General features: G+C 42.3%; 1 protein-coding gene across 1 annotated transcript in view; it reads left to right on the top strand.

Annotated features, from left to right (window-relative positions):
- The first annotated feature begins 4178 nt into the window (after positions 1-4178).
- BARD1 (BRCA1 associated RING domain 1) overlaps positions 4179-27686 on the top strand; it is a 40985-nt gene continuing 17477 nt past the window's right edge. The window contains exons 1-6 of the mRNA XM_021537209.4: positions 4179-4409; positions 4509-4565; positions 8185-8330; positions 14908-15890; positions 23223-23303; positions 23994-24166. Of these exons, the coding sequence (XP_021392884.3) occupies positions 4255-4409; positions 4509-4565; positions 8185-8330; positions 14908-15890; positions 23223-23303; positions 23994-24166 (1595 nt within the window). The 5' untranslated portion in view covers positions 4179-4254. The remainder of the gene's footprint in view (positions 4410-4508; positions 4566-8184; positions 8331-14907; positions 15891-23222; positions 23304-23993; positions 24167-27686) is intronic.

Raw genomic sequence — 27686 nt, 5'->3', positions numbered from 1 at the left:
TTAGCAATTGGCACGGTGAAAGCAGAACCAATGAACCACAGGCTTCTCTGCTGCTGCCTTTAATTAAAAATGCCATGTCTAACACCAGCAGATGTTCCTGCTATCGAGACTTGAGGAATAATTTAATGCCGTGTAACGCAATGCTGACTGTGATGCTTAGTCTGAAAGGGTAATAGACGACTTATTATTATTATTATTATTATTATTATTATTATTTCCTTTCAGGGATCAAATCCCTCAATATTTGAAATCTTGAAACTTAGTAGTCTAACAGTACTAATCAATTCCTGCATAGAACGATCTCAGCAGCCCCGTGTCTGTCAAATGAGCACTGCAGCCCATGATGCCTCTGCGACCACAGTGAGCTCACAGAGCTTTGGGTGTGGAGCAAAATTGGCCCCAGAGGGGTGGCCTGAGGAGCAAACTAAGCCTGTTAAAGCCTGTGATTCAGACGTTTGGGAAGAGAGGGAATTCAAAGATGAGGCTGCGCCTCCTCCAATTTTTTCTGCAGTCTTCTGATGAAGAGAATCCATCCTGTTGCTTGCAGCACATCGAGCTGGGCACCCTTTCCTGGCAGGGTGCAGAGGTTTCAGGATGTGCTCTGTATTCAGGTGGATCTGAGCAGAGTATCCCCTCTTCACAGAGCTTTGGCTCTTTTAACCCCTAGGAAAACAACTGATTTACAAAACTCAATGGAACTGCTTCCCTCTGCACGCTCCTTCCCATTACACATTGAATCACATAATAATTGTATATTTGTTGAGAAACAGCTGGGGAACTTCACTACATGAATAAAATATCAGGTAGCGGTGTATTTCCATAAAAAGGTCTTTACCAGATGGGCAATGCTTTGAAATGAAGCATGAAGTAGGTGAGGATTTTTTCCCTCCCTTGTCAGCCAGGGAAACAAGCCATCCTTCAGCACAGGTTTGGCTCCGGAGCCCAGCGTTGTTTGGAAATCCCATTTCAGCCCAGCACAGTGAGGATGAGCACTGCCTCAGTGGGGTGCAGAGCCGCTGATTCATTCACACACCAAACGCTGCTACCTCACTCTATCACACTACTGCTGAAACCCTTTCACTGGCTTTCTGTCATGCAACAAATTATTTTAAAGTGTGAGGGCCTTATACTGCCTGGAATGGCTTTGCTTGTACTTTAAATACTGCATAAACCAAATTTAGAGATATATTTCTTGCTTCCCTCTGTTCCCCCCCATCGTTTTTTTTTTTTTTTTTTTGCTTCTGACTGTCCAGTTCGTTGCAGTAACTCACTGCTGAAGAAGACATTTCTTAGATTTCCAAGAGCGCCAGCTCCTTAACCTTTATAAAATTAAGGAGAATGAATAATTTGTGACTTTTACATCTTTCTTGAACGCAAGTATTTGTTAGATGCCGGCTGCCCAGGGCAGTGCTTTACCTCAGTTTAACTTAGTTGTAAAGGTTTGTAAATTCCCACATAATGTCTCAGCACAATGGAAACTATTGCATCTGTGGATTTATTGAGAGAGATGCGAAACATATTTCAGCTGGAGGAAAGGAAGAGGAGGCACTTATCTGCTTCACTGTGCTATACAGTATATATCAGCATCTCATATTTTGTGAACATAAATGCCAGGTTGACTCAGGAGATCTATGGATCAAGTGTTGTTTGTAACCTGCCCCGAATGCTTCAAATTGTGTTAAAGTTTCATCTCAGCAGTGAGGCTTTTTGCCATCTTTCAGGATCCCTGGTGCACTGGGAGCTGCTGGGAGTTGGGTTTTTGGAGCACAGCATGAGCCAAGTAACAGGGAATAGGATGTAAAGGTCGCACCTGGCAACTCTGCATTCTTAAGGGAAAAATGACAGACTTAGCTTATTTTGTGAGTTTATCCTGGTTTTGGCAACGTGAGGGAGCAAATCCCTGTCCCAGCTCCACCCCTGCAGCCCAAGGAAAGGAGTGAGTGTGCCGATGTGTCTGAACCCCGCTCCTGCATCCAGCTCTGTCGGTGCATGCACACAGGGTGGGAAGACGCACCACGGGACGTGCCAGTCCCCTGGCTCGCAGGACTTGGGACAAACTCCTCTTTGAGCAGCGCACCTTTACCTGCCCAAGCCAGAAAAGGAGGACGCTGTGCCCGCAGCAGCTCATTGCACCCAGATCCTGCCAGACACGCATCCGAGCCGCCTGCCGGCCGCGAGCAGGCGAGAGCCGCACGCGTCCCTCGCAAGGCGCGCTCGGTAACGCGAGGAGCTTTGCGGCGCTCCCACGCCGGCTGCTGCTTTCCCCAGCGCCGCTCCCCCGGCGGCTCCGCCCGCCGCAGGTGGCGGAGGGGACGCGGCGCCGTGCCATTAGCGCAGCGGGCTTCGCTGAGCGCCAGGATGCGAAGCGCATTGCGGACTCACCGCCGCACTTGTCCCAGCTGGGGCCGAGCGCGCTGAGGCAGCTCCTGCCAACAGCCCCGCTCCCCGCGCCGGGGAACCAGCGAGCGCGGACCGGCGTGTGGCATCCATCCCGCCCTGCCCAGGTTCTCTGAGGGCAGCGTCACCTGCAAAGGCTGCTCTGGGACCTTTCAGCGCCTCCATGGATTCCTCTCTCACTGATGGGGACTGCCAGTTACCACACGTGCAGAGAGCGGGATGCTGCTTCGCGCTGTGATGTGTCGGCTTTGCCCCACCGCAGCAAACGTTCTTCAGGGTACTGAGGGTCTTCACAATTCCACATCCTGTGTGGAGCCCACTTCCCCGCACCTCTGGCTCATAGTGGTAAAAAAGATAAATATTTAGTCTTCCCTAAATAAAGGAAAAAAAAAATTCATAACTTAGATCATCCCCGGTGTTAGGTGCCGTGGATGCAACAAGCTAAGAAAGCAGAGGAGTGTGACCCTTGAAAACTGGAGAACCTCCCTCTTGGAAGACATTAATAACGTATTAAGAAATATTTTCAGCCCTGATTTAGCACCCATTTAAGTAAAACTCCTTCTGTCTAGATAGGGTAAGGTTGAGACACCCCTCTGATGGCTGTTTTCTACGACTGTCACAAACCAAATTTTGCAGCTCCATGCCGCCATGTCCTTTTATGATGAAGTTCCTTCAAAGAATAACTTGCTCGCTTTAATCATGTTTTCTCTGAGATTTATGGCTTGATGCTTATTCACTGGTGGAGCTTCTCCACGTGAAATGTCAGTAAGCCCATTATAAATTGCTCCTGGCATTCCTGCTCTATCTTTTACTTGGCCAGGAGTATTTCTACCTGAAAGTGATAAATTCCTGCTATAACTACTTTATGTGCTCCAGTAATTACGCTGTAGAGAGATGGCGGGGGCTGCATCTCTGTGTAGGTACCACACTTAAAAAATATCAACCTGCAAAAGTGGGAGATTGGGCTGTGGCTTGGGGTGCTGCAGGACACACAGGCTGAGGGAAAAAACCACCCTGGAAACCCAAAATAACAGTGACTGGTGATGTGTCTCTGCCAGATATTTATATTTATGCTGGGTTAGACATGTTTGTCATAGACACACAGCCACTGGGAAGATGTACATAGGAGCAGCAGGTCAGAAGAGGGGCAGCAGAGCTGGGAAGGGGCTGGAGCAGCTGAGGGAGCTGGGAAGGGGCTCAGCCTGGAGCAAAGGAGGCTCAGGGGGACCCTGTGGCTCTGCACAGCTCCTGCCAGGAGGGGACAGCCGGGGGGTCGGGATCTGCTCCAGGGAACAGGGATGGGACATGGGGAAATGGCTTTGAGCTGTTTGAACATGCATCGTCATTTGCCCCTAAAGTTCCGAAGTTCAGACACTCGGGGTGCTGCAATAGACATAGAGACTTGTACGGGCCCATTTCTCCTATTACCCTAAAGTTCAGAAATTTAAACTGTCTGGGTCCTGTAACAAAAGACCCGTTTTTCCTCCCTGTCAAGTCATTCTTTCAGATCTAGTCATTCCTGAAGACATTAAGAGTCTATTTTCTTTGTAATTACTGAAGACTCCCACCCATGGAGTCGCACGTGAAGACACTTAGCACCCAATTTTCCTGCCACACCCCAGCTGACCCAGCGTCCCTGACCCCGAGTTTCGCCCGGCCCGCCATTTCCCCGGCGCTCCCCTCACGGCCGGCCCCGCCCCGCTCCCGGCGCGCGGGAAACGCTGAGCGCGGGCAGCGCGCGCGGTGCCCGCGCCTGCGCAGCGGCGGCGGGCGGGGGATTCGGAGCGGCGGCGGGAAGCGCTGAGGGAACGCAGGGCTGAGGTCGGAGCTGCTGAGGGAAGCGCTGTGAGGGAAGCGATGAGGGAGGCGCTGCGCGGGCGCTCGGGCAACCAGCCGGCCCCAGGCAGCCCCCTCCGCCCCGCCGCCCCCTCCATGGCGCCGCCCGGCCACCCCTGGTCTCACACCCGCGTGGCGCTGGGGCGGCTGGAGAGGGCACTGAGCTGCTCCCGCTGGTAATGGATGTCCTCCTTCCCCCTTTCCCCACTAACCCCGTCTTCCCCCACGGGTCCTGCCGTGTGTGTTAAAAGTGCCGCGCTTCTCTTTGCCCACAGCGGCGGTGTCCTGCGGGAGCCCGTGTCCCTGGGGCAGTGCGAGCACGTCTTCTGCCTGTGAGTACCGGGGCTCGCCTGCTGTGGGAAGGGCGGGGAGGTGGGCAGCGCTGCGGCCGTCCGGGGAGCTGAGGGGGAGGGCAGCGGGAGCTGCTGCTCCCCCGGGGGTCCCGTGCTTCAGGATGCTGGCCAAGTGTGAAGGGAACTTTCAGTATGGTGGAGGGAATTGTCTGCTTGTAGTGGGGTAGAATTCCAAAACAACCTGCAGTTCGCATCACCCTCAACTCCTTTCTCCCCACGTAAAGAAAAAAGAGCAGCTTGGGAAGGCGTTTCCTGTTTCCAGCCTCTGCCACCAGAGGGTTGGGTGGTGCTTGTTGTTGGTTTGGCCTTCTACCAAGACTTTGCTCCTCCAGTTCTGCCTCCGTGCCTGTTGCTGTTTTCACACGCATCCAAACACGTTGGCAGGCTTACCTGTGCTTAGAGTTGGTCAAATAATCTGACTGCTTCCAAAAACTGACTTAAATTAGACACGTTCTGCCAATACGGTGCTTCTGAGGTGGTGGTGGTCTTGTCGCCTGTCATGGGACAACTCTCTGCATTGTCACTACAGGCAGAGGCTGGAATGTTTGTGCCCCAGAGCTGCCTCTGGGTGAGCTGGGGGAGCCTTTTGACCACCGTGTATGTGGCTGTTCTTCACGGCATGTACATACAAACACGGGGAGTTAAAGGGTCTGTCTTAAAGTTTCTCTTCACAGCATAGGTGTAAGTAGTCTGTTAAAATCCTACCTTTGCTAGGGTGAAGAAGAAAGATACTGTCTAACCTCTACTTATAAACCAGCATAGATATTCAGCTTTGTCCTCTTAATCTATAGTCAGTATGTCAGTTAAAACTGAAGAAACCCTCCCTCCCTCATGGATGTGTATCTGCTACCTATCTTCAGCTGCACTTTTCTAATCGGAGTTTTCAGTGTTGAAGGCCTGAAAGGTAAAATACAAGTAGAATATTTACTGGCTCTTTAAGGAGTAACTGATTATGGGACTGATTATGAGATGCTCTCAGCATCTCTTCCCCCCAGTATGCACATGCTAAAAGGTGCACAGTTGATGAATTTCTCTCCAGACACGTGTTCTTTCCCAGCTGTGGCCATTAATTGATGTAGAAGAGTCCTGAAGAGGGACCTTTCACAGGAGCACATAGGGACTGGACTAAGGGGAATGGCTTCACGCTGAAAGAGAGCAGGTTTACATTGGATATTAGGAAGAAATTCTTCCCTGTGAGGGCAGTGATGCCCTGGCACAGACTGCCCAGAGAAGCTGTGGCTGCCCCAGCCCTGGAAGTGTCCAAGGCCCGGTTGGATGGGGCTTGGAGCAACTTTGGGATAGTGGAAGGTGTCCCTGCCCATGGCAGGGGGTGAAATGAGATGGGCTTTAGGGTCCCTCCCAACCGGAATCATTCTGTGATTATGCTGTTCGAAGGAAATATTTAAACTACTTATTTCATTTATAAAACCTGTCTACAGGTTATTTTGTAAAATAACTCCCAGAAACTTGTCAACATTTTTTATAAACATGAACATGTGGTTAGTAAATGTAATTGTTCAGCTGTTTGGCATCTAAGGCCTTGTGGTTTTATTTTGTTTTCTAGGTCATAGATTTAAATCACCCACTGTTAGTTAAAGTTTAAAGTTAAAGTTTTGTGAGGTTTTTAAAGACATTGCCAAATATCAAGAGGACAATGCAGTTTTGTATTGATGAGGCTGGAAAGAACAGTTAACAGGAGTCTTAAGCAATCATTAGCAGCTATTTCTTGCTCCACAAAAAGGACTTGCTGTTATCCGAGTTATTGTTGTGCCTGATCTTTTCTCTCTCGTATGCATCACCTTTTAGCAGCAACTTCATCTGTCCTTTTATGACTGCTTGTTGGGCAGTGGCTATTTTTAAAAATAAACCTAAGAAAATTCAGATTAATTTCTTTAAAGCAAATTAGGTATTTTCAATAATATTTTCAGCTACTATGAACTACTTTTAAAACTAAATTACATAAAATCACAATGTATTTGCCACACGTTTATGATCTCTCCAGGTTACTGCTATATAATTTAGGACTCAGGTGTTTGCCTGCATATTGTCCGTTGATGTTTAACTGTTTAAAGACAAACTTACAGTACTTTTTTTATTACCCTGGAGTCAAAATGAGTTAAATTCTGTTCTATCTGGAACTTTTAAAGGAACACTCTCAACTGTGACTTTAGTTTTGTTACATTTACGTGATGTTAGGTTTATGTTGAGTTGAAGTTCTGTTACGTTTAAATTCAGCCGGGTTTAGGTTCTGTTAAGATTGGTTTCTGTCAGCTTTGAGTGTTGAGAACTGATTCAGGTCCACTGCTGAGGCCAGACGTTTATTGACACACCTGGGGAGGATTGGGCCAAGTGGTTGGAGCTGGCTCCTGAAATATGGAGTGAAAGATCTGAAACTAATGAACTGCAGTACTCAGGTCACATATAAAACAACCTGTTCTCCCTCGCCATGGTTTTGTCATGGACAGGGGTATTTATGAAGATCAGTTTCTGCAGTTTTGTTGGGGTAGCTTTGCTAGGTTACCTGGAGTCATTACCAGTTGACTACAAAACCCCAACAGCTGCAAGTAATTAAGAGATGTTGTGGTATGAAGATCGTTCTGCATTTCCTTTGCAGGGCCACTTACAGGGGGGAGAAGCCTGAGGCCAGCTTCCCTAGAGAAGCTGGTTGGCCCTTCCCTTTGCTCCCATGGGATTTGTCAAATGTCATCTAGGATATGTTGGAGCCAAGAGTTGTGCTTCAGTCTACCAAACACAGAAGTTCCTCAGCCACAAGGGTTTCTGCCTGTTTAAAGCACAAAACATACATACCAGCAATTTTTCCATGAGTAGTGGTCAGGTTACTGAGCTGTTCAAATCGATTCAGTTTTGGCTGTGTGGAATTATAACCTCTATTTAATAGGATCGATGGGAAATGTAAATGGCCCTTGAATGTTGCAGTTCAGATGACAAATCATACGGTCTTCTCACTGGCCTAATCAAAAGAAAACAAGATTTTAGGCTGATTTGGGGAGAGTAGTATTTCTGAGTAAATTTGTTTCCCCACCTATCACATTGTGATCATCTGACATAAATGCTATAAAAGAGAGCAGTGATAAAATACTCTGAGCACCTGGAAATCCTTGTGGGATTTCATACAGAGAAATGTTCACAGAGATGAAACTTTTTCACAGCATTGAGCATATTTTAAGTAGGAAAAAATGGAAATTGTAGTTTACTGTGGGTTGGCTTTCTGGCACTTGTTTAAAAATGGAAGGCTGCAGAATAGCAGCTATAAAAGAATTTGTAGTTTTAACAGTGAAGCCTAATTGTTATTAGTCAAACAGCAGTGGAGCTTTTGAAAATTTGGTCAGCTTGTGAGGCACTGTGTTTTTTATGACTGTCCTGACAAGGCTTTGGAAGCGGGTTGCTTAATTTTATGTTCAGCTTGTCACTTGCCATGATAAATACATCCTATCCTGTTTGTGACTAACTTGCGTGGGCTTTCCTACGGTGGTTTGTCAGTGCTAAAGTAAGAGATCCTGTCTGGGCTGTGAAATGGTTGATGGTGAATGCAGTAGGTAACTTCCACGGGATAATGGGCTTTCCCTTTGCCTTTCAGGTCCTGTGTGGGTGACTGTATTGGCACCGAGTGCCCCGTGTGCCACATGCCAGCCTGGGTGCAGGACACACAGATCAACCGGCAGCTGGATAACATGATCCAGCTCTGCAGCAAGCTGCGGCAGCTCCTGGGCGCCGACGCCTCAGGTGAGATCACCCAGCTCCCCGGTGGCTGCAGTGTCCATGCCACCCTGTTTCATCTCACACAGCTTTACAGGGAATGAGCTGTGCAGCCCTGCTTAAAATTCCAGGAGGCTGTTCCAAATCATGTTGGGAAAATTTGATTTGAAGAGAACTGTCTGTATGGTTTGCTTGTTCTTTGAATCTGTTTACTAAGAAATCCACGTGAGTGGGTTAGTCCATAATTCATTAGAATCTGTTTTCTAAAATTAGATGAAAGTGGGAGAGATTGCTGAGTCACGTGGCACAAAGCAGGGGCACAGGTTGTCATATCTTATGGGAGCCCCAGTGTGTAAAGTTCTGCATTGTATTGGGGGGGCCCTTTTAAAGAATTAATGCATGTCTTCTCCTGCCTCTGGGTTTCTGTGCACTGAGTCGTGCCTGCTGTCCCAGTAATTTTAAGTTCAGGGTTTTTACACATGGGAAAAATGATCTATGTTCTTTGCCTAAAAAGGAGAAAGAAGAAAGTCTTAACTCATTTATTTTCTGATCCCTAACAATCGGCTAATCTGCTGCAGTGAAGTTTTGTCATTGCTGACTGCTAGGAGATTGCAGAGAACATACTCTGGGAATTAATCTCTATCAAATTTTAGGTTGTTTGTCAAAGTAGGAAAAACTAGTGAAATAAACATAGGTGACTCTGTGTTTCTTCTGCAAGCTCAGAGAGGAGCATTTATGTAATACCAAGTTTTAGAAAACATTCATTTAGTTGTCAGATACAGAATAGATAATTCTTCCTTTATTGTTGCTTCCTAATATGTTTGTCTAAGTTAAAGATTCCTTTTCTATGTCTAGTCCCATCAGCACCTTCATTCATTTATGGACTAGCTCTTTATTGACACCAAAATGGATTTTAAGTGACGAGGCTTGAAGTCGGTGTCCAAATGTAAAGGAATACATTTTATATAGGTATAAAATCCTATGGTGATTAAATTTTCTGGAGCATAGAAAACAGACGATGGCTTAAATAGGATTTCAGGAAAACATTTTAAGTGATGAAGACTTTTAGAAGCACACTCGGAAGAGAATCATTCTGAGAGGAACTATTAGTGATGCTATAAATAAAGCATTTAAAATACAACATGGTAGCATCATTGATACTGTCTAGATGTTTTGGAGAACTCTTAGAGATGGATTAACTCTTAAAAATTGGTCTGACATTTAACTGTACTAAAAATTGGATAGTACATTTAATCCCATAGTTCTTCTAAAATGAAATCTGTGTGGTGTGGCTAGGCCACAGAACTAAATGACGTTCTTTTTATCATCCCTTGTTCTGACTTAAAAGCAGACACAAAATAAGACTTTACAAAAATGTCTCATATGATATTATTTGGGAGATGCCTTTCTATCACTTGTAATCTTTGCAGTGTGCTAAGGATTAGCACAGTGGCCTTTTGGATGTATGATACTGAGAAAATCCTCCTGAGCTGGTAATAGTTCACTGTCAGGAACAGCTTGAATTCATCAGTAAGTGAGCACACCTCTAAGAACAACCAATTACATGTTGGGGAAAAAAAAAGTATATGGCTGAAAATCACAGGATATTGTAGCTTTAGATATCGAGAGTAAATTCTTCAGGATGTTTTGTCCCTCATCTCTGGCAAATCCCTCACCTCCCATTGATGACTGGATACATTAAGTTCTGCCTTGAACTTAATGTATCCAAAGAGAAATATGTTTGAGTTTGGAGAATCATGGGTTCTCTTCTCTTGTTAAGGACTTGCTTTCATGTTCTTACAGCACTGTACTTCTGTCAACAATATTTTCTTCTCTTTTGTGTTAGAAGGTCAAAAATTGTGCTTTATGTTCCAGTAAAGGAAATAGACCGAAAAATCAATCTTTCGGTGCAGGAAAGGAAGAGAAGCAGTTGAAAAAAAAATATTTCCATATATTTATGTCTTTTGCATATTTGCTGTGTATGCCTTGTTTTGTGGTAGTTGTGGCTTCTCTTAAATCTTGTTAGAGATCCTTGTTGACACTGAAATTTTTAAGTGCATCCTACTAGTAATTTTTTTGTCTCTGACAGAGCTAGTGCATGCAGTAAGTTGTGTGTGTTTCTTTTAAAAAAACCCATGGAGCTGCTGTGACTGAAAAGGATAGGGTTAAGCTCACACTGAATATTTCATATACTAAAATCCCTGTACCCTGAGGTTCCACAGTAGACATGAGAGGGATCTCACTTTGTATTCCATTGGGATAAAAATAGCCTCTGCCAGATAGCATGGGCATTGTAAGAAGCAGCAGCAAATTATTCAGCAAAGACTGCACAAAACAGCTAATACTTCCCTTTTAAATTAGATGGAAACACAGCAAATGATGCTCTTGGGGTGACTGTAGATGAATTGACAAACCTGAAACTGTCTGGATAACGCAAATTATCGGTGGAAAATTCAAGCTATAGGTAGGAAATGCTGAGCCTCCAAGTCAATTCACTTTAGAGGTTTTTTATGCTTAGTCTATAGCAAGATGAGGAGAGGTGCCTGACTTTTTGGCTGCCCTGTGCTGTACCTTCCTAAGGGAAAAGGGAAGCTGGCTGGCAGCCACCACAGGTAGGATGTCTGCGCTCAAACTCTTCAGCTCTAATGTTGCAGTGTGAAAGACATAGGGTGCTGACATTGGTGGGATGATGGGTAATTCCTGAGGACTTGTGGAATCATGGGCATAGTGTACATAAAACACTATATTTGTTGATTTAGAGTTTTCTGTGTAATGTTCTTTAAAAATAAGAGATTGCTGTAAATTTTCAGAACCATCACCAACCATTTATAGTTGATTTTATGTTATTCTTTGTAGCAATCTGCTTCACTCTTAGGAGTCAAACAAAGCCTTCTCCCCTCTTCTCATGCAGAGCTACACCTTGCAAGACTTGGTCAAAGCTCCCAAGCTGGTGCTGATGCTGGTGAACAGTCAGCCAGATCAATCAGCCTTTGTTTCACATTAACTGGATGTGGAACTCCTGTTGTAACAGATTACATTGCATTTCATGGACTTGTGACATTTTTCATAACATCTAAAGATTAAGTTTTGAATAGCTGGAATTTCTCCCTTTCCCCTTCGGTGTTGAATACTTAACTTGCAAAATAATCACTCTACAGTGAAGGCACTAATGTTGCACAGATGGTACCGAAGCTCTTCCCTTTGATTTTTAATAAGGGACTAGTTTGTCAAAGAGATTTCTCAACTTCTGTTCTGAAACCCGTAATAGAGAAAAATTTGAAAGGCACACAATGTGCATCATTATATTCCTTTGATGCAGATTAATGACAGCTAAACCACATTTTCTAATTGCTCCTTTTTTTTTTCCCTGCACTGGCCTGCTATTGCACTACAACAGAACTTGGAGATGGAGCTCTAGTTGCAAGGCACTGACTATCTCTTGGTATTTTTGTATACTCTCAACCCTTTTAACACTTAAGAAATCCAACTCTATTAAATGTCAGCATTGAGAAACTTGGCTTATTATGTGCAAATAACTCTAATTTAGAAATAATTCAGTTACTACATAGTGTAGAATGTTATGTTTAATAGGTAATAGAGACTGAATTTACTGCATTTATTATAGGCTGATTCTAATACTGTTATTGTGGATGCTCTTTATGCTATTGCAGATGCTTAAAATCTAGGATTAGTAAGGAATGCTCTATTGATTTACCTTGTCTAAATGCCTCCCTGAATTTTTTTGTGAGGACACTTATGTATTAAAAAGACAATTAAATTGAAATCATAATAATTTTTTTCAATCCTGTTGAGATCCAAGCTCTGGCTTCAAACTCGGAGACAGCAGAAAATTCATTGGGATTGATTTTATTGTGAGCAATTTTCTCCGAAGGTACTTTAACTGAATGAACTTAGCCACCAGATAATACCCTCTTTATATAAATTAACATTTACTTATTAAATCATAAGAACAGCCTTTCAGCTTCTTGGCTCTGGATCTCCCCTCTTTATTTCTCCCTCTTGCAGGTCTTGGTCCATCAAAAGACTTGATTTTCAGGGAAGGTGGATTGGCCATTTATCCAAGTTGGTTGGGCTCCCTACCTTGTATGCTTTGGAAATGTAGGAGGGGTAGCAGAGTCTAAGAAAAAACAGAAAATGCCGTTTCCTTCCCTGGCTCTGTGCAGGGCTGGCCTCTGGATGGGGTGGGTATTTTATCAGGATATGGGCATCTTCTAATCATGTCCCATGAGTGCCTCTCTGTTCTAGAACATGCAAAATACTCTGTTACACCTCAAGGAAAAATACTCCTGGGAAAGTATTTATTTGGCACGTTGTATTTTCAGCAGGTTTTTAATAACCTGACTAGTAAGCCCCTGCTTACTTAACAGATCAGTTCAGGAAGCCTTGTGGTGGATTTCTCACAGCCTTTCCTGCTGCCAGGAGTGGTACATCCAGTGTAAATGCTTCATTGTGTTCTGCTGCTTTAGATCATACTTCTGAAGGACAGTGCCTTTGATTGAATTTGTCACTTGGACTTTAAAGTCTTGCTGTGCTATACACATCAAAAAGAATTCTGACCATTGTAAAATTGTTGCACAAATTACTTCTGCAAGCCAATTTTATTCTTTCTCTTTACTTGGGGATGACTGATACTTTCAGCAAGGTAAATATTTTACAAGGAGACCTGCTAGTTTGTGTAAACACTGAAGGCAAGATGAGTAAATAGTAACTTGTGTTTTATATTTTGCATCTGTTTGCAATCAAGCCCTTCCTTTTTTTAGATGTTACTGTCAGAATGAGATTGGATATGTTCTCAAGGCTAGCTAGTTCTGAGATTTCAGTCTTGATTTCAGTGCTTTTTTTCTTGTTTGCACTGAACCGAGCCTTAGAGGAAAACCAAATAGCTGCAGTTCTGTACTTGATGATTATGTTTAGATGCCTAAATGATTGATTAACTAACCTCAAGCTGTATTCTTAATGACACTTGGTCTGATGGCTTACATATTCCTCTAACTAAATCTAATATGTAACATGGTTTAATTTGAGGGGTAAGTAGTGTAATTGAAATCAAGATTAAGGAAACTAACTTCGCAATATTGCTTTAAAAGACAACTGTGAATGTCTATTTTAGTGTTGAATTACTAGCTACATGGTTCTCTTTTAAGTAGAGTTTCAAATGCACTTTTTTGTGACTAAGGGATTGGAGCCAGTGTGTTTGCTGCTATGAGTTTATCCCAGCTTGCTGTGAAAAACTGGCTGTAGTTACTAACACCAAAAATAGAAGAGGAAGTATGGAGATAATAAATTACCCATAGAAACTGAATGCACTGAAGTGAAAGTGATAGATTGTTGCAGTGAGTGTCTGTCACTTTTAATAATTGAGATTTTGTATTGTTTATTTCAAGAAAGCTTAAAACCCTCCCCTCCCTTCTAATCTTGGTCTTAGTGCTGCTTCAGAAAAAAAAACAGAACAAAATTCACGTTGGTTTTGTGTTTGATTGCTATAAATCACCAAGACTTTTGTGGGTGGTAGTCCCTGAAGTTTGAGGCAACAGGAAGAATGAGTTCTGCACTTACTTTGGAGGACTTGTCCAAATAACCTAAAATAACACCAGTTCACAATGAAGGAATTGGTAAAAAATCTGCTATGGTTCTATTGTGGAAAAAAAAAACAAAACAAAACAAAAAACCTATTAAATTAGTGTCTAACTTTGAGGTCACTTTATACTTCTTAATTTATTCTTAAGCCATTGAAGACAGTATTTATGTCCTCAGTCCTCGTTCTCAACTGTTATTTCATGTGCTGGGAGTACAGGATATTCTTCCATCATCCTGGTCGTTGATTTGTAATGTGCTCTATGGTGTGATTTATAAAATTGCTCCACTGCATATTTTTAAAGAAATGTTTGAGATCATCAAAATGCTTGGCTTCTTTGAAATTATTTACTGCCCAGGGGTAAAGGATCAAATGGCGGACACAATTGCTTACAGATTTTCTATATTCCTCTGGTTCATCTGCTATATCTGTGGAATCAGTCAAAATTTCTTAGGAATGTTTGACATTTTTATAAGGATATTGTTTTTGCTTGCTTACATCTATTTTTCCTTTTCATCTTTGGATGAACTGCAATATCTCTTTAGAAAATAGTTTCTGTGCTCTTTTGGGTATGCATGTGTCTCTTTATTAAACCTATTTCCCAGGAAAACTCTGAGAAAACCAACTTTTGTCCTTTTCTGACCTGGTCAGAACTCTGCTGTGCACGTGCTGTGTTGTGAACCCAGACTGCTGAGGGAATTTCTTTGCCAGGATGCTCACATGCCTGATGGATACCTGTCACTGCACTGGGATCTCTGAGCTCCAGAGTGGCAAGTGGCCTTGCCAGGGCTTTTAAATACCCTTTGTGTGTCTTCTCAGGAGGGTGACCTTGTCAGGGCTTTTAAAGCCACTTGCATGTGTTTTCTCAGAAGAAATGAAGGCACTCATAGATTGTATTTAGTAACACTTCATCAATTCTTGCAGGTGTTTTTATGATCTTTTTTTTTTGTTTTGTGAGGTTCTGAAGAGTACTCCATAATTATTTTTACCCTTTGCTCATGCACTTAGATTCAGCAGAGGATACATCCACACCAGCTGACTCAGAGTTGGAAAAAAAGAGCAAGAAGGAACAGATAAAGATGTGGTTCAGCCCAAGAAGCAGGAAGATTCGATGTGTTGTGAACAGACGTCAGGCTGGGACTAAAAGCAATGACCTTGGTCAAGACACATCTTCAGTTTATGATTTCTTTCCTTCCCCTCCTCATGAAAAGCCCTCCAAGCCAACAAAAAGACCAACTCAAAGACAGATTAAGAAGATGAAGGAGAAACATCTAGCAGACATTAACAAAGAATGGAGCTTAGAGAAACCTGAGCAGAAAAGAGCCAAGGAGAAGACTCCCAAGGAAAAGTGTGTGACCATCTGCAGTCAACCAGTAGTGCTGTGCACTGAGGAACCAGAGAGTCTTGAAGAAAGACCTCAGCAGGAGTTTGTGAAGGAAGCTGACTCCATCAGTAATACAGAAGATGTGGAAGTTCTGCCACAGGTGGAATTCCCAGAGAAGAAAGATAACAGTGAGGTTGCGTGCTCTGCACGAGATAGCAAGGAAAAAAATAGCGCTGAGGCATTGCTGTCAATGGCAAATGAAGTTACACCTTTGAAACGTGGAAGGGAGCAATCCAGACTTCAGGGTACTCCTCAGCCTAAAAGAGCAAGAAGTGAGAGGGGCATTCCTGGGAAGTCAGGCGGGCAGTCTGATGGCTTAGAGGAGTCACTGGAGGGCTCCCCCATCTCCCCAGCCACTGAACAGACACCAGTCCAGACTTCCTCTGCATCCAAACTCACTGACACTGGAATGAAGACAAGATCTGCAGCCCTTCAAGCAATTAACAGTCCTCCACTTTCAGAATCTCCCTCTACCCCATCCACTTCTAAGACTTACAGTCAAGTAGCAACACCACTCAGTCCTTCTGTGTTGAAATCCCCTGGTGTCAACACAATTGCCAGAAGAAATTACAAGGGAGAGACTTTGCTCCATGTTGCTTCCATCAAGGTAGGTCCATCATCTTCTAGTTCAGCTTTCAGCAGTGGTATAAAAAGACAATGTTTTAAAAATATTCTGAAAACCAGTTACTTCAGAACATCCTATTTCAGGGAGGGAAATCTCACTTTGTGATTTTTTTTTTCTAGGTTTATTTGGAAGTTTCCAACCTGATTCTCAGATTTCATAAAGAAATGACTGTTTGAATGATCAGAGATGGGTGTACTTGGAAACTCAAAGCATTACAGTGTCCATTATACCTGTGAGTTCTAGGAAGTGATAAGCATTTAAATGTTTTGGCCTTGTGTGCCAGAAAGCTGTCTCTGATTTGTCACAAGGAGTTTAGGAAGTATTTCAGATCTTACTGAGTGACCTTGATCAGTTCAGTCTGAGCTGGTAACTCAGCCAGACAAGATCTGAGTTATGTACATGAAGGTAACTGTGAAACTATTAGTTAACTATTATATGAATTCTGAGATCCACCACCTGATACAAGTGTTGACTCAAGGGGAATGAGGTGCTGTATCCTGTGATTCCCATGCTGAGCCCTATGCTCTGGAGGGAAGGGACAGAGTTGGGGTGTTCTGAGTTTTATGTAAAATCAGTATTATTCTTGGAATGACAGTTATCATATCTTAACCAGTTCCTGGTGTGGTAGAACTTCATGGGTTTGCTCTTTGCAGGGGCTGTCCTTGCCCATTACTTTGTGAGAGGTGTTAAGAGATGTCCCACTCATCAGCTGCACTCATGGCAGCTCCCTTCTGAGAGGTCATTTAAAAGAGTTTGTAGTCTGGCAATCTAAATGTACTTTGTGCTAAATCATAAAATACAAATGCCATGTGGTTAATAAACTGCATATACTAGAAGAATTGATTCCTCTATAAGCACCTGACATTTATACAGCACTTCTGTCTGGTGAGACAGAGGCTGTTCTTGATAAATAACTCTGTCCTCTTTCAAAGGCATTCTAATAAGCCACTCCTGCTGCATGAGACCTTTTTAAATGGAAGTGTCAGCTGAGCTGGGTCGAGTTCAAATCTCGTATTTGATGTCATTAATATGGAATTAGGGGGGAGAAAATGAAACACTGTCCTCACAGGACTCAAGAGCTTTGAAGGACAGATCTCGTGTCACCTCTTGTCATAAGTCCTGCATATTCCTCTTTATTAAAACACTGTTTACAAATTACCCTTCTGTGATTTTTCTGGGAATTTGTAGTGAATTGCAGTCATGACTGACTGGTTCTGAAAAAAATGGATCTGCCCTGACAAGTTTTCACACAGGTATGGTTTCCAGCAAAATGCCTGATGTTTCTTTGGATCACAGGTATTTCATCTACGAAAACGGCATCCCTGCAGCTTGTTGAGACTGGGAGTATTGGCATATTGGTGATATGCCAGTAAGGTTTCATTGCAAAGCATTTTGATGATAAATGAAAAATTAAGCAGTTCATGCTGTAGACAAAAAGGATAAACATGTTTTGATTATTGAAGTTCAGCAGTGTTACTGGCACTCCTTACTGGCATTGTCTTACTGGTACAGCCAAAAAAAAAGCTGATTTCCAGCTGGAGTGTGGGCAGTGGGATGGGCTTTTTCAGTCCTGCGAGTTCCTTTCGGTGTTGTCTTTTGATGTTTATAATTATTGAGCTAAAGTGGGAGATGGCTTCTGTTCCTCATTAGTTCTGCTGTGGTTTTTATCCAGCAGCTCCATATTCATTGAGGTGCTCATTAACAAGGGCTTGTGTAGCTAGGTATGGCTTCAGGGTGATCCCAAAGTTTGCTTTGAAAAGGAACTAAAATAACACGAGGAAAATGATCCCTTGGTTATGTTCTTTTAACTTGCAGGAACCCTGTATAAACTGATAAAAGTATCTTGTCAAACTGATCTTGAAAATACCAGGCTTTATCCTTCTGTGTATTTTCAGTGTGGGGTTTAGATTTGTTGGTTTGGATTTGGTTGCTGGTGGGTTTTTTTTCCTTCAAATTAGGTATGATTTTTTCCTGAAAGATGCATTTCTCTTCCAGTTTGGTTTTATGGGTAATTTTTTTGTTGTTTACACAGCCAGTAATGTTCTTCCATGTGTGTAAAGGGAAACTGACTTGTAGCTGCCACCCTCCCCAAAATTAAGTCTAATTCTCTGGGACTTCATTAATTATAAAAACAAATCTGTATTATTTTCATTAGCTGTTAGGGTCCAATACCCAGAATTTAATTAAAGTTAATTGAATTATCCTCTTTTTCTTATTTAAAAGAGATCATAAGCAACGTTAGCAGGCATGAAAACTAAGTGTTGTGCTGTTTATAATGATTCTGAAGGATTTTCCCCATTTACTACTACTGCTAGTTATTATTTCATTGAAATCAAAATGGTTCTCAAGAAAGATTCTAGTGTGGATTAACTTAATGTTGAGTTAAACTAATAAATGAAAATAAATGTGACTCTTGCTGTAGCAACCAGCAGTCATGTTTAACTTCATAGTCATTAAAGGGGAAAATCCCAATTAGTTAAAATGTAAAATGTGACCTATTCAACTCTGAATATTCTAAACTAATGGGAAGTTGCCCCATCAACACCCTTCCACATGGGAATTTTTTTACAGTAAGAGAACAAATTGTTCCCAGGACCAGCTTTTCCCTGGCAATTAAGTCACAATACAGCACCACGTAAGGAGTTAGTGCAAAGTCCTAAATCTGCTGTGGAGAGAGGAACCCCCAGTTCCTTGGCACTGCATGTCAGGTCTGGGTGGTGCCTGTGCTTCTTCTCCTGCTTTGCTGAGGGAAGTGATGAGGCAGAGCACAGTGCAATTGTGCCACTATGGATTCCAGGGAGAGGGACAGTGAACTGCAACACAAGAGGGTAACGGGACCTTGGCAGCAGCCACACTTAAAAGGAGTGGATGGGAAATAGCTGGGAGAAGGCTTGTGATGCTTCAAGTTAGAAGGAAATAAGGAGTTGTCCCTCTGAGGAAAGAAGAATTTGCCTCTATGCAGAGCATCTACTGAATTTGGAGAGAGGTGGTGTATTTGGGCAGTTTTGGTTACCCCCTCTTCCAGAGACCCTTTAGTTTTGCCAGCTCATGATGGTGTTCCCTCCTTGCACTCTCAGGAGGGCTCACAGAACAGCTTCACCCATGGCCAGCCTGCTGTGCTGGACTCTTCATGGTCATTATAATTAACACAGTAAAAGAAATGTGAGATAATTCCTTCTGGGCCTGCGAGAGTGCTTCTTTTATTGCTTTGTTACCAGTTAGCAACACATTAGGAAGGAGAGCAGAGAAGATGTTGTGGTTTTGTGAGCATCTGATGGCAAATATCAGGATGGCTTTTAAATCTTGTTTTCAGGTGTTTGACCTAGTCAGCTGTGCATTCCTTGCTTTTGGGACTGGATCTGTGTGTCGTGGTTGAGAGATGGGTCACAAGAAGAACATCTCCCCTCCTGGAGAGAGGAGGTCAAGGCAAATATGAGATAGTGCACTGGTTTCAAATGCAGGACTTGAGAATATGGAAACTGGCCCTGAGTCAAAGCAATCCATCTTCCCAAGTGCTGATTTGGAAGCCTGGAAACAAATTAGCATTTCTTTTCCGATAATGCTTGGTTGTTGCTTGTCTTCTTTCTGAGGCTGCTGGGTAGCTTGTTGCATGGTTTCTCTTTATTTTAAAGGTTAAGCATAGCTTCTTGTATGGTTGTTATTGGGGAATGGTCTGCTGTGTAGGGAATTCATTTGGATGATTTTGAGGGGAGAATCTTGCAGGATCCTGGGAAGAGTTCACAATTCCTATAAGCTCTTTAGTTCTTATTTGTCGTCCTTGACCATTTGAGTTGTAAAAAATCTAGTTCCCCCACAGCTTAAACAAGAAAATGGCATTGCGTTTGAAAGGGGGTCTTTTTTGTTCATTTGTTTGACCTAAAGATTACAGTTGCTTGATTAAATTTGTAAATAAAAGAAGAAATATTTGGTTGAAGGAGTACAGCTTTTTAGCTTCATCTTCATGTACTGTCCTAAATTAGTTGGATCTCTCTCATTAATTGCTAGAATATGTTTTCTGGTAGAATGCTTTCATTTATTTAGTAATTTGACTTTTCGATGAAAAACACCTTGATAAATGGAAGTTGTAAAGGGCAAAATGGAAAAAAAAAAACCTGTAAAATAGGACTAAAAGGACACTTGCAGTTCTTAACCACATGTATTAAATTCAAGACTTGAGGGAAAAAGATAAAAAACCTCCAACAACCTTGTGTAAGCCCAGCTGAGATGGTTTTCTGGTCTTATGCCAACTGTGGCTGCAGGAATGCAATTCTTGGGAGGAGGAAGTGCTAGAGCCCTGTAACTGCTCCTCGCTGTCCCGGGTAGTGCCGGCTCCAGCTCTGCCAACAGATGGCCCCAGTGCCTTTCCTGCTTCTCCCGTTTCCCCAGCTCCGGGAGCTGCGGTGCCGAGGAACAGCAAACCCGTGGCTTTACTGCCGTGTCACTACAGCTGAGCTTTGTTATGAGCTTGAAATGTCCTGAGTTGTGTTTGTTCCGAATGGATAATTCTGCATTCTGCAGTAGCTCCTGCCTCTTCAAGAGCTTGATGTAATCCTTCATTGATAATTAGATTTCAAAATAAACACTTTCCTGTGAATTCTTAATGGTAGGAGCGCTTTTCTACCTGGTGTTTGCCTTGTTCTCCCCTTCTGAGCAAGAAGTGTCTCCACTTAACATTTCCCCTCTGTTGCTGCAGACTGCTAAGAGGGTCTCTTCTTGTGTTCCCTGGTTATGGCTTCATGGTGCAGACTGGTGATTTTCCTGCTGCATCAAATATACTCAAAGAGCTAAATGTGCAAAATTAATTTCAGCATTAGTCAAAGCACATCTTTATGCAGCATGTTGGAATTAGTCATTCCATAGTAATAGGTGTAGTTTCTTCTGGCCTCTTGTTGAGGGAAGACATGGAATTGACATATTTGTGTCTGGGAATTGTACCTCTGTGGTTTTTACTCTTTCTTGTTTAGAATTTAGCAAAGCATTTATTAGCTTATAAACGTCAGTAATTCCATCAACTTTGATAGAAGTGGCCAATGTGGAAAATAACCAAGCCACTTTTATTTTTACTCTTGGATCACATTTATTTGACTTGTCATCTAAACCTGGTATTAGCCTCTGGAAGATTCAGGCAAAATGGCAGAGGCATCTATGGTTGCATTTAATGATCTTACAGTCTTTTCCAACCAAAATGATTCTGTGATTGTGGTCCTGCTTGCAGGAGGGACTTGATAACATGTCTATTAATGATCTGCCACTTGATATTTTGTTGTCTTTTTTTAGCTAAATGTTCACCTTACGGTGACTGACTGAAGAGCCTCTGAGGACACAAAAGGCACATTCTCCTGGCTCTGTTATGTTAACATCTCCCTTGTAATCCTGATTGGCAGCGCCCATCCAGTCACTGCACAGCTCATGACAGCTTTCCCTCCTTGCTGTCACTCTCAGTGCTCAGTGCTGGGTGTAGGGAGCAGGTTCCATTTACAGATGACATGATGACAATATTTATCTTCTGTAAGCAGCAAAACATCAATTTTCTAATTTTGACATGTGCCTGGATTTAAGTCACGGGATGTTGTCAGTCTTTGTGTCCACACCAGCAATGCTTCCTTTGATGAAGCCACAGCAATGTTTTACAAATCGATGCTCACATAACTGATCTGAAAAGCTGTGATAGTATCTGATGCCCACACAAATTATTAGCTGTGCTTCCTGCTTTAAAGCAGTACTCCTGAAATGTCAAACCCTTTGCAGTACATGTTTGCAAACTGAACTTTAAATGATAAGCTCAGCTCTTGCTCATTATAGATAATTGTGTGTTCTCTCTGTCGGGAAGGATCTTAATGCTGAGCGCTGTCTTGGCTGCCTCTGAGTAACTCCTCAGGTTTGATGTATGCCTGTTACCTTGCAACCATAAAGAATATGCTGCTGCTAGAATCCTTTAATTGCTTTGAAAGGTAACATTTTGCTGGGACATCCAGATTGTGAATATAACGCATGAAATTTATCTCTGATGTGCTAATTTGCTTGATGGTTGTAAAGCCAGTGAGCCTCAGCATTTATTTTGGTGAATTTTGAGTTTGCAGTTGTTGCTTGGTGGATTTCTTTTTGCAGTGCAGTCTGTCTTAATTTTTTCTGACTTAAAGAGTAAAGATTAAAGCTATTTTGTTTTTTCAAAGAGTTTCTCAGTAGCAAAATCAGATTAAGTTTGTTTTTATTGTATTTAAAGCTTAATATAATCTTCTCTCACCTTTTCCAAGGCTTGCTGTGAGTAGCACCTAGGCATTCCTTGACTTTCCAGTACTCAAAGGCATTGAACTTGATATATAATAAGTTAAATTTCTGTCTTTCAGATTTTTTTTATATTGTATATTTGACCTTAGCAAGGGCTACATCCCAGTTTATATATTTATAGTCTCTTCATTTGGGATCTCAGTACCCTGGGCTAGGCAAAGTGTCAGCAGTTGCCTTGAAACACTTTATTTTGCCTAAAATAATAATTTAGGCCTGCACTGCAGAGATCTCCTTGCTTCAGCTTCCACAGGCACCTTCTTACCTATTTATAGCTGCATCTGGATATGCTCCAATCTTATTACCAACTTTGCTTTTCAGGGTGTCAAAACCTCTGATTCACAAATTCTGCCCTTTTGTTTCCTTTGCCTCATCTCTATTCAGCCTCTTTTCCTTAATCTGTGCATAAATTTCCACCCTTTCCACAACTCCTTGCTTACAGTGAAAGCTGAGTATAGCATTTTTCCAAAAAGCAAATTAAAACTATTTTGGTAGATAACTGTCAGAGGAAGTGTCAGTGAGATTCAACATAAAGTAGTAATTGCAGTGTTAAATAAAACTCTTCCTTTCGTGGAAAACCAATTTCTAGAAGCTTGTCAGGCTTATTAATTTATTTCACCTATGTTTTCAGACAGTTATTTAGATTAGCTTGAAAAAATCCAGTCTGAAGGACGAGGACATTCTCGGTAAATGTTCCTGACTCTAATCCTTCATTTTGACTGTAGTGGACAGATTGCAATTAGCACAAACGTTTCCATTTATTTTGAATTAACTCTGTTACATGCATAGTTTTTATCTAGAAATATGTATTTGTGTAAAATGTGTGGGTGGTTCTAAATGAACAGCAATGATTAACTGTGGTCTCCAGATAAGTTGAGCTTTTGTTGTCCTGACAATATCTACATCGAAGGCTTATATCATTACATTTTTATTACAGCTAAATTTATAATTGTGCATCTCTCAAATTTGTGTTGTATCTCTGTATTTTCTTCATTACTTTTTCTTAACTCTGTTTTTTTCCCTGTGTAGGGTGACTTAGCAGCTGTGGAGCAGCTGCTGAAAAACGGTGCAGATCCCAATGTCAAAGATAATGCTGGTTGGACACCACTGGTGAGTGTTGAAGACTTTTCTGTCATCTGTCTTCTAATCAGATTTCCCTTCATCCCTCTATTCCTCTCTGAATAATTCTCTGTCACCTAAATGTGTGTGAAGGGAGCTGAAATATCAAAGTGAAGAAGTGATGATAAACAAGGTTAAAAGAATTCATCAGCAACCACTGACCTGTCCAGGTGTTGTTCTCCTTTGCTGGGGTGTAGGGCAGGCCATGAAATCAATCAGCCTGTGACTCTGCAAATGCAGAAATTACAACTAGCATAACTCGAAAATTATCAATTCAAAACAATGTTGTGTTTAATGGGTTCCTAATGTCCTCAGTGGTTTGAAAATATATCAAGTAGTGGAGTGAAAAAATTGCCCAATTGAATTACAGAAAATAAACAAAAGGTTCTTTTCAACCATTACTTCTTCCTCTCCTGCAGAATACTCCTGATAGCCTGTACTCTGCAGGGTTTTGTTCCCTGTGGTCTAATTTGCACACAGTTGGCCTTTGTTCAGTTCTTCTCAGGGTTTTTTGTCAGTGCTGGGTTTCCAGGTAAATTCCTGTCAGGAATGTAAGGCAGTATCCTTGCATCATCTTCCCTGGCCATCTGCGAAGTGCTTGAAAGTGAACGAGCTGCCTTGAGAGGAGTCTTCCTGTGAGTTCTGCTTCACCTGAGCTCCCCCTGTGGCTTTTCCCCCCAGCACGAGGCGTGTAACCACGGGCACAGGGAGGTGGTGGAGCTGCTGCTGCAGCACCGGGCGCTGGTGAACACCACGGGCTACCAGAACGACTCCCCGCTGCACGACGCCGCCAGGAACGGGCACGTGGCCGTGGTGGAGCTGCTGCTCCTGCACGGCGCCTCCCGGGATGCTGTGTGAGTACACGGGGAGAGCTGCTGGCCCTTACCACTCTACAGCATCCAGAGTGGATGTTAAGTGAATATGAAACACAGCTAGTGATAAATGTGCTTTGTATGAAGTGAGGGCGTGGGTGTTAAATGTGTGCTCTGCTGTGCTTACCAGGTGGGTGTTTCCTTTCCTTTTGGTTTTGTCCTAAGATTTTCTGAGGACGCCTGAGTCATAGATAGCTGGAGTACTGGAAAGGGAAGCAACAACGTATGCACCCTAATCTTACACTTTCTTGTTGGCATCTTGTTATAGCTGCTGTCAGCTATAAAATGCTGAGCTAGATGAGTTTTGAACTGCTACAGCTGGTTTTTTACTTTTACTATCTCTTTACTTTTACTACGCTACTTGGTAGCAGAAGGCATTTTGCTCCAGTCTCTTCTGTTTTCACAAATGACATACAAACAGGCTGAGGTTTGGGAATTTTCACTTTTGCCTTTCTGGATCAAAGCACTAATCCTTGGTACACCCTTTAATTAAAAAAAAAAAAAATAAAAGCAAAGTAATATTTTCAGTTGACTCTTCTATACAGGTAAGTCTCCTGAAACTTTTGGCATTTGTGTAGAGGAGGTGCTAAAGAATCTTTCAGTCTATGAATAACCCTGCAGCCTGTTAGTATTCTGGGCACTAAATGTAGTTTTTGGTGTTGTACTGTTGTTGTGCCAGGGTCTGCGTATATGAATTTGAGTTGTGTATAAATTGGAGTCCAGTGCAAGTTGTCAATAGGAGAATGTGTATAGAAACACAACAGGATGATGTTTCTGTGGCAGCCACACGAAGAAGCATAAACAAGTTCAGCTTAATCACTTCAGCTCTCAATATTCACACTCCTGAAGCTTACAGAATTAAGGTGCTTTGTGGGAAAGCATAGGGTTTTCATAAAGTCCTAATCTTGAATATATTAGGGTTTAAAAATCAACAAGACAAAGCCAAAACAAAGCAACAAGACTGACTCAAAGACTTCAGCATGAAAAAATAAAACAAGGATCAGTTGTTCATCTTCACATTGTTCTTGAGCAGCAAGGACCAGTGCATGTGGAAAAGCTGACAGCTTCAGAGATTTTCAAGCGTCTTGAATATGAGGAGCTGGTTGTGTCATGCACACTTACCATGTGTTTGTATGGTGTTTGAAAGCACAGCCAACAGCTTTGCTGTGGGGTTGTGGCAGGGTTTCAGCTCTGGTGGATTTGCACAGCCCCGGCTCCAAATGCCAGCCGTGGACTCTGCAGGGCTCCTGTTAGCCTTGGTCTCTGCTGCATGTGCTCACACAAACACAGGTCAAGCTGAACCTTTCAGCTCATTCTACATGAGCAAATATGACTCTGTTGAAACAGAAGCTTTTTAATCAGGGAAGGGGAGATTTATATAAACTTTAAGCCCTGCTTTAACTTTTCACTTGAATGTAGATAATGTTCAGTTAAAATCTCTGAGAATAAATGTAGGTGCCATTAATCTTTGTGCAATTTGTCTTGGTGCTGTGGCACAAATTCAGTCCTGTCCATCCCTCCTGGAATAATTTCTAGATCTTCTGTAGGCTCTCTATCTCTGGCTGAAATGCCACCATGTGGATTGCAGTTGCACTGATGATGGAAAGGGGTTGGGGTTTTCCCTCCCCTATTTTTACAGAGATAATTAAAGCCAAAGAGAAATAGATGTACAAGCCAAGTGTTCAGGCTTGCTCTGCTGAGTCTTCCAAATGCTGTCAAGAAATGATAGAAACAAGAACAGTGTGTCTGAGACTCCTGAGAATGCCTCATGCCTCCCTTCCCTCCTGTGCCCCAATAGCTTCCAGCAGTGAATGCTGCTGTGATCTTTTCCTGGATCATGACTTTGCAAATCTTACAGGGTGTTTTTGCAGCCACTGCCTCTGCCAGCTGTAGTCCTAATTAAGCAGTGGTTGGATTTGGCTAGGTAAGTGAACTTGAACCTTCTTGCATATAGAAGGTTAATTATTTTTCATTTAGTTAATTCTTTTTTCGTAGTAGATATACAGATACCCTTATAATGGAGTCACATCTGACAAGAAGCTTGTTTTTCTTCAGTGACTTTCTCCTAGATCTTTGAAACCAGCTGACCACAGTTCTGAAAGCAGAAGATGAGAACAAGGGTGATCACTTAAAATGGTGCAATTACAGTTCATTTCATTATGGCTAGTTATAATTGGCATCTTTGTACTTAATGTTCACCTTCACATTATTATTTTACGTTTTTTACAGTAGAAATTGAAGCAGTGATGAGTAGAACTTACATCTCCAAGGCTTATTTTCTTGAGGAGTGCTTTAACTTGAGAGGTGTGCAGTGTGTGAACTAAGACTATACCGAACCAATTTTATCAAACAGATAAATTGGTCTAATTTTAGTTCACTTTTTTTCTCTTTGGTGTATAAAACCCTTTCTAGTCCTTTTGTAGGCTCTTGAGGCTTACAGTGAATTAACTTTCAGCCAAGGAGAGGGCTCTCCTTAATGTGGTGGGATAAAGTGATTCTTCTGTATCTCACAGGAGCAGGGAGGAAAGTTTGATTAGCTCACTGTGGTTACTTAAGTGTTTTACTTTAGCTAAGCTAAGTAAAATGTGAACATGACAAATGCATTCAAATGTTACTTGGGACACCATGAAATATATAGTGTGAAACCTCACAGGAGTGACTGATGTCTTGCTGCTGTCTTAACAGTAGAATTAACTCGGTTTTGTGTCTTAATGTCCCTTGTGTGTTCAAGACTTAATCTACTGGAACAAAAACAGTTTGCATTGAACAGCCTGCTTAGGGCAGTAGTTTGGAAATTTAGCATGATACTCAGTTGTGCCAGGTGAAATTTATTTTAAAGGTGTGCAGTAATGACTGACAGCAGGTCCAAAGGCAGGCCAGACTCACTGGTCTGTGGAGGGATGTAGGATTTATCTGGAAGCTACAGCTGCTTCCTGGGAGACCTCAGTGGGTGAGGTACAACCCTACCCACAGAGCTGAGACTTTGCCATTTCAGATTTAGATATCAGATACTCACAGACCCATCAAGTGGGCACATTCCAAGTGCCTTTCAGGCTGTGTTTTTCTCCTTTCATGTTAACTTGTAGTGCATTAAGAAATAGCTCTATATAACAGGAAGCAGCCACATATCTTTTGGACCAAGCAAGAACAGATGAGGGCTTCCTCTTTTGCCAGAAATTAATCCTGGGATTTCCTTATTCCTTGGCAAAATTTCTTTTTGGAAATCTGTGACATTTAATAGTTGTGGCACTTCAGTTGTCCACAATGTCATTGAAGTTTTCCCTGACTGGGGGAGATACAAACTACGAATGAAAAATATTACATGAACCAGTGGACCTATTAATTGTCCTACTGGTCCTGTTAATTTTTTTACATTAATCTCCTACACATAACTAATTTTTATTTCTATGTCTTTTTTCAACATGCTTGAATTCTTTTTTCTTTGCTTCACAGCAAGCCAAGTGATTTGAAAAATTAGATCTATGCATTTGCAATTTCACAG

This window comes from Lonchura striata, chromosome 7 (genome assembly GCF_050655825.1).
Source record: "Lonchura striata isolate lonStrDom1 chromosome 7, ASM5065582v1, whole genome shotgun sequence".
In the NCBI taxonomy this organism is placed as follows: Eukaryota; Metazoa; Chordata; class Aves; order Passeriformes; family Estrildidae; genus Lonchura; species Lonchura striata.
Note: the sequence above shows the minus strand (reverse complement) of the source record. Positions and strands in the feature narration are given on the sequence as shown.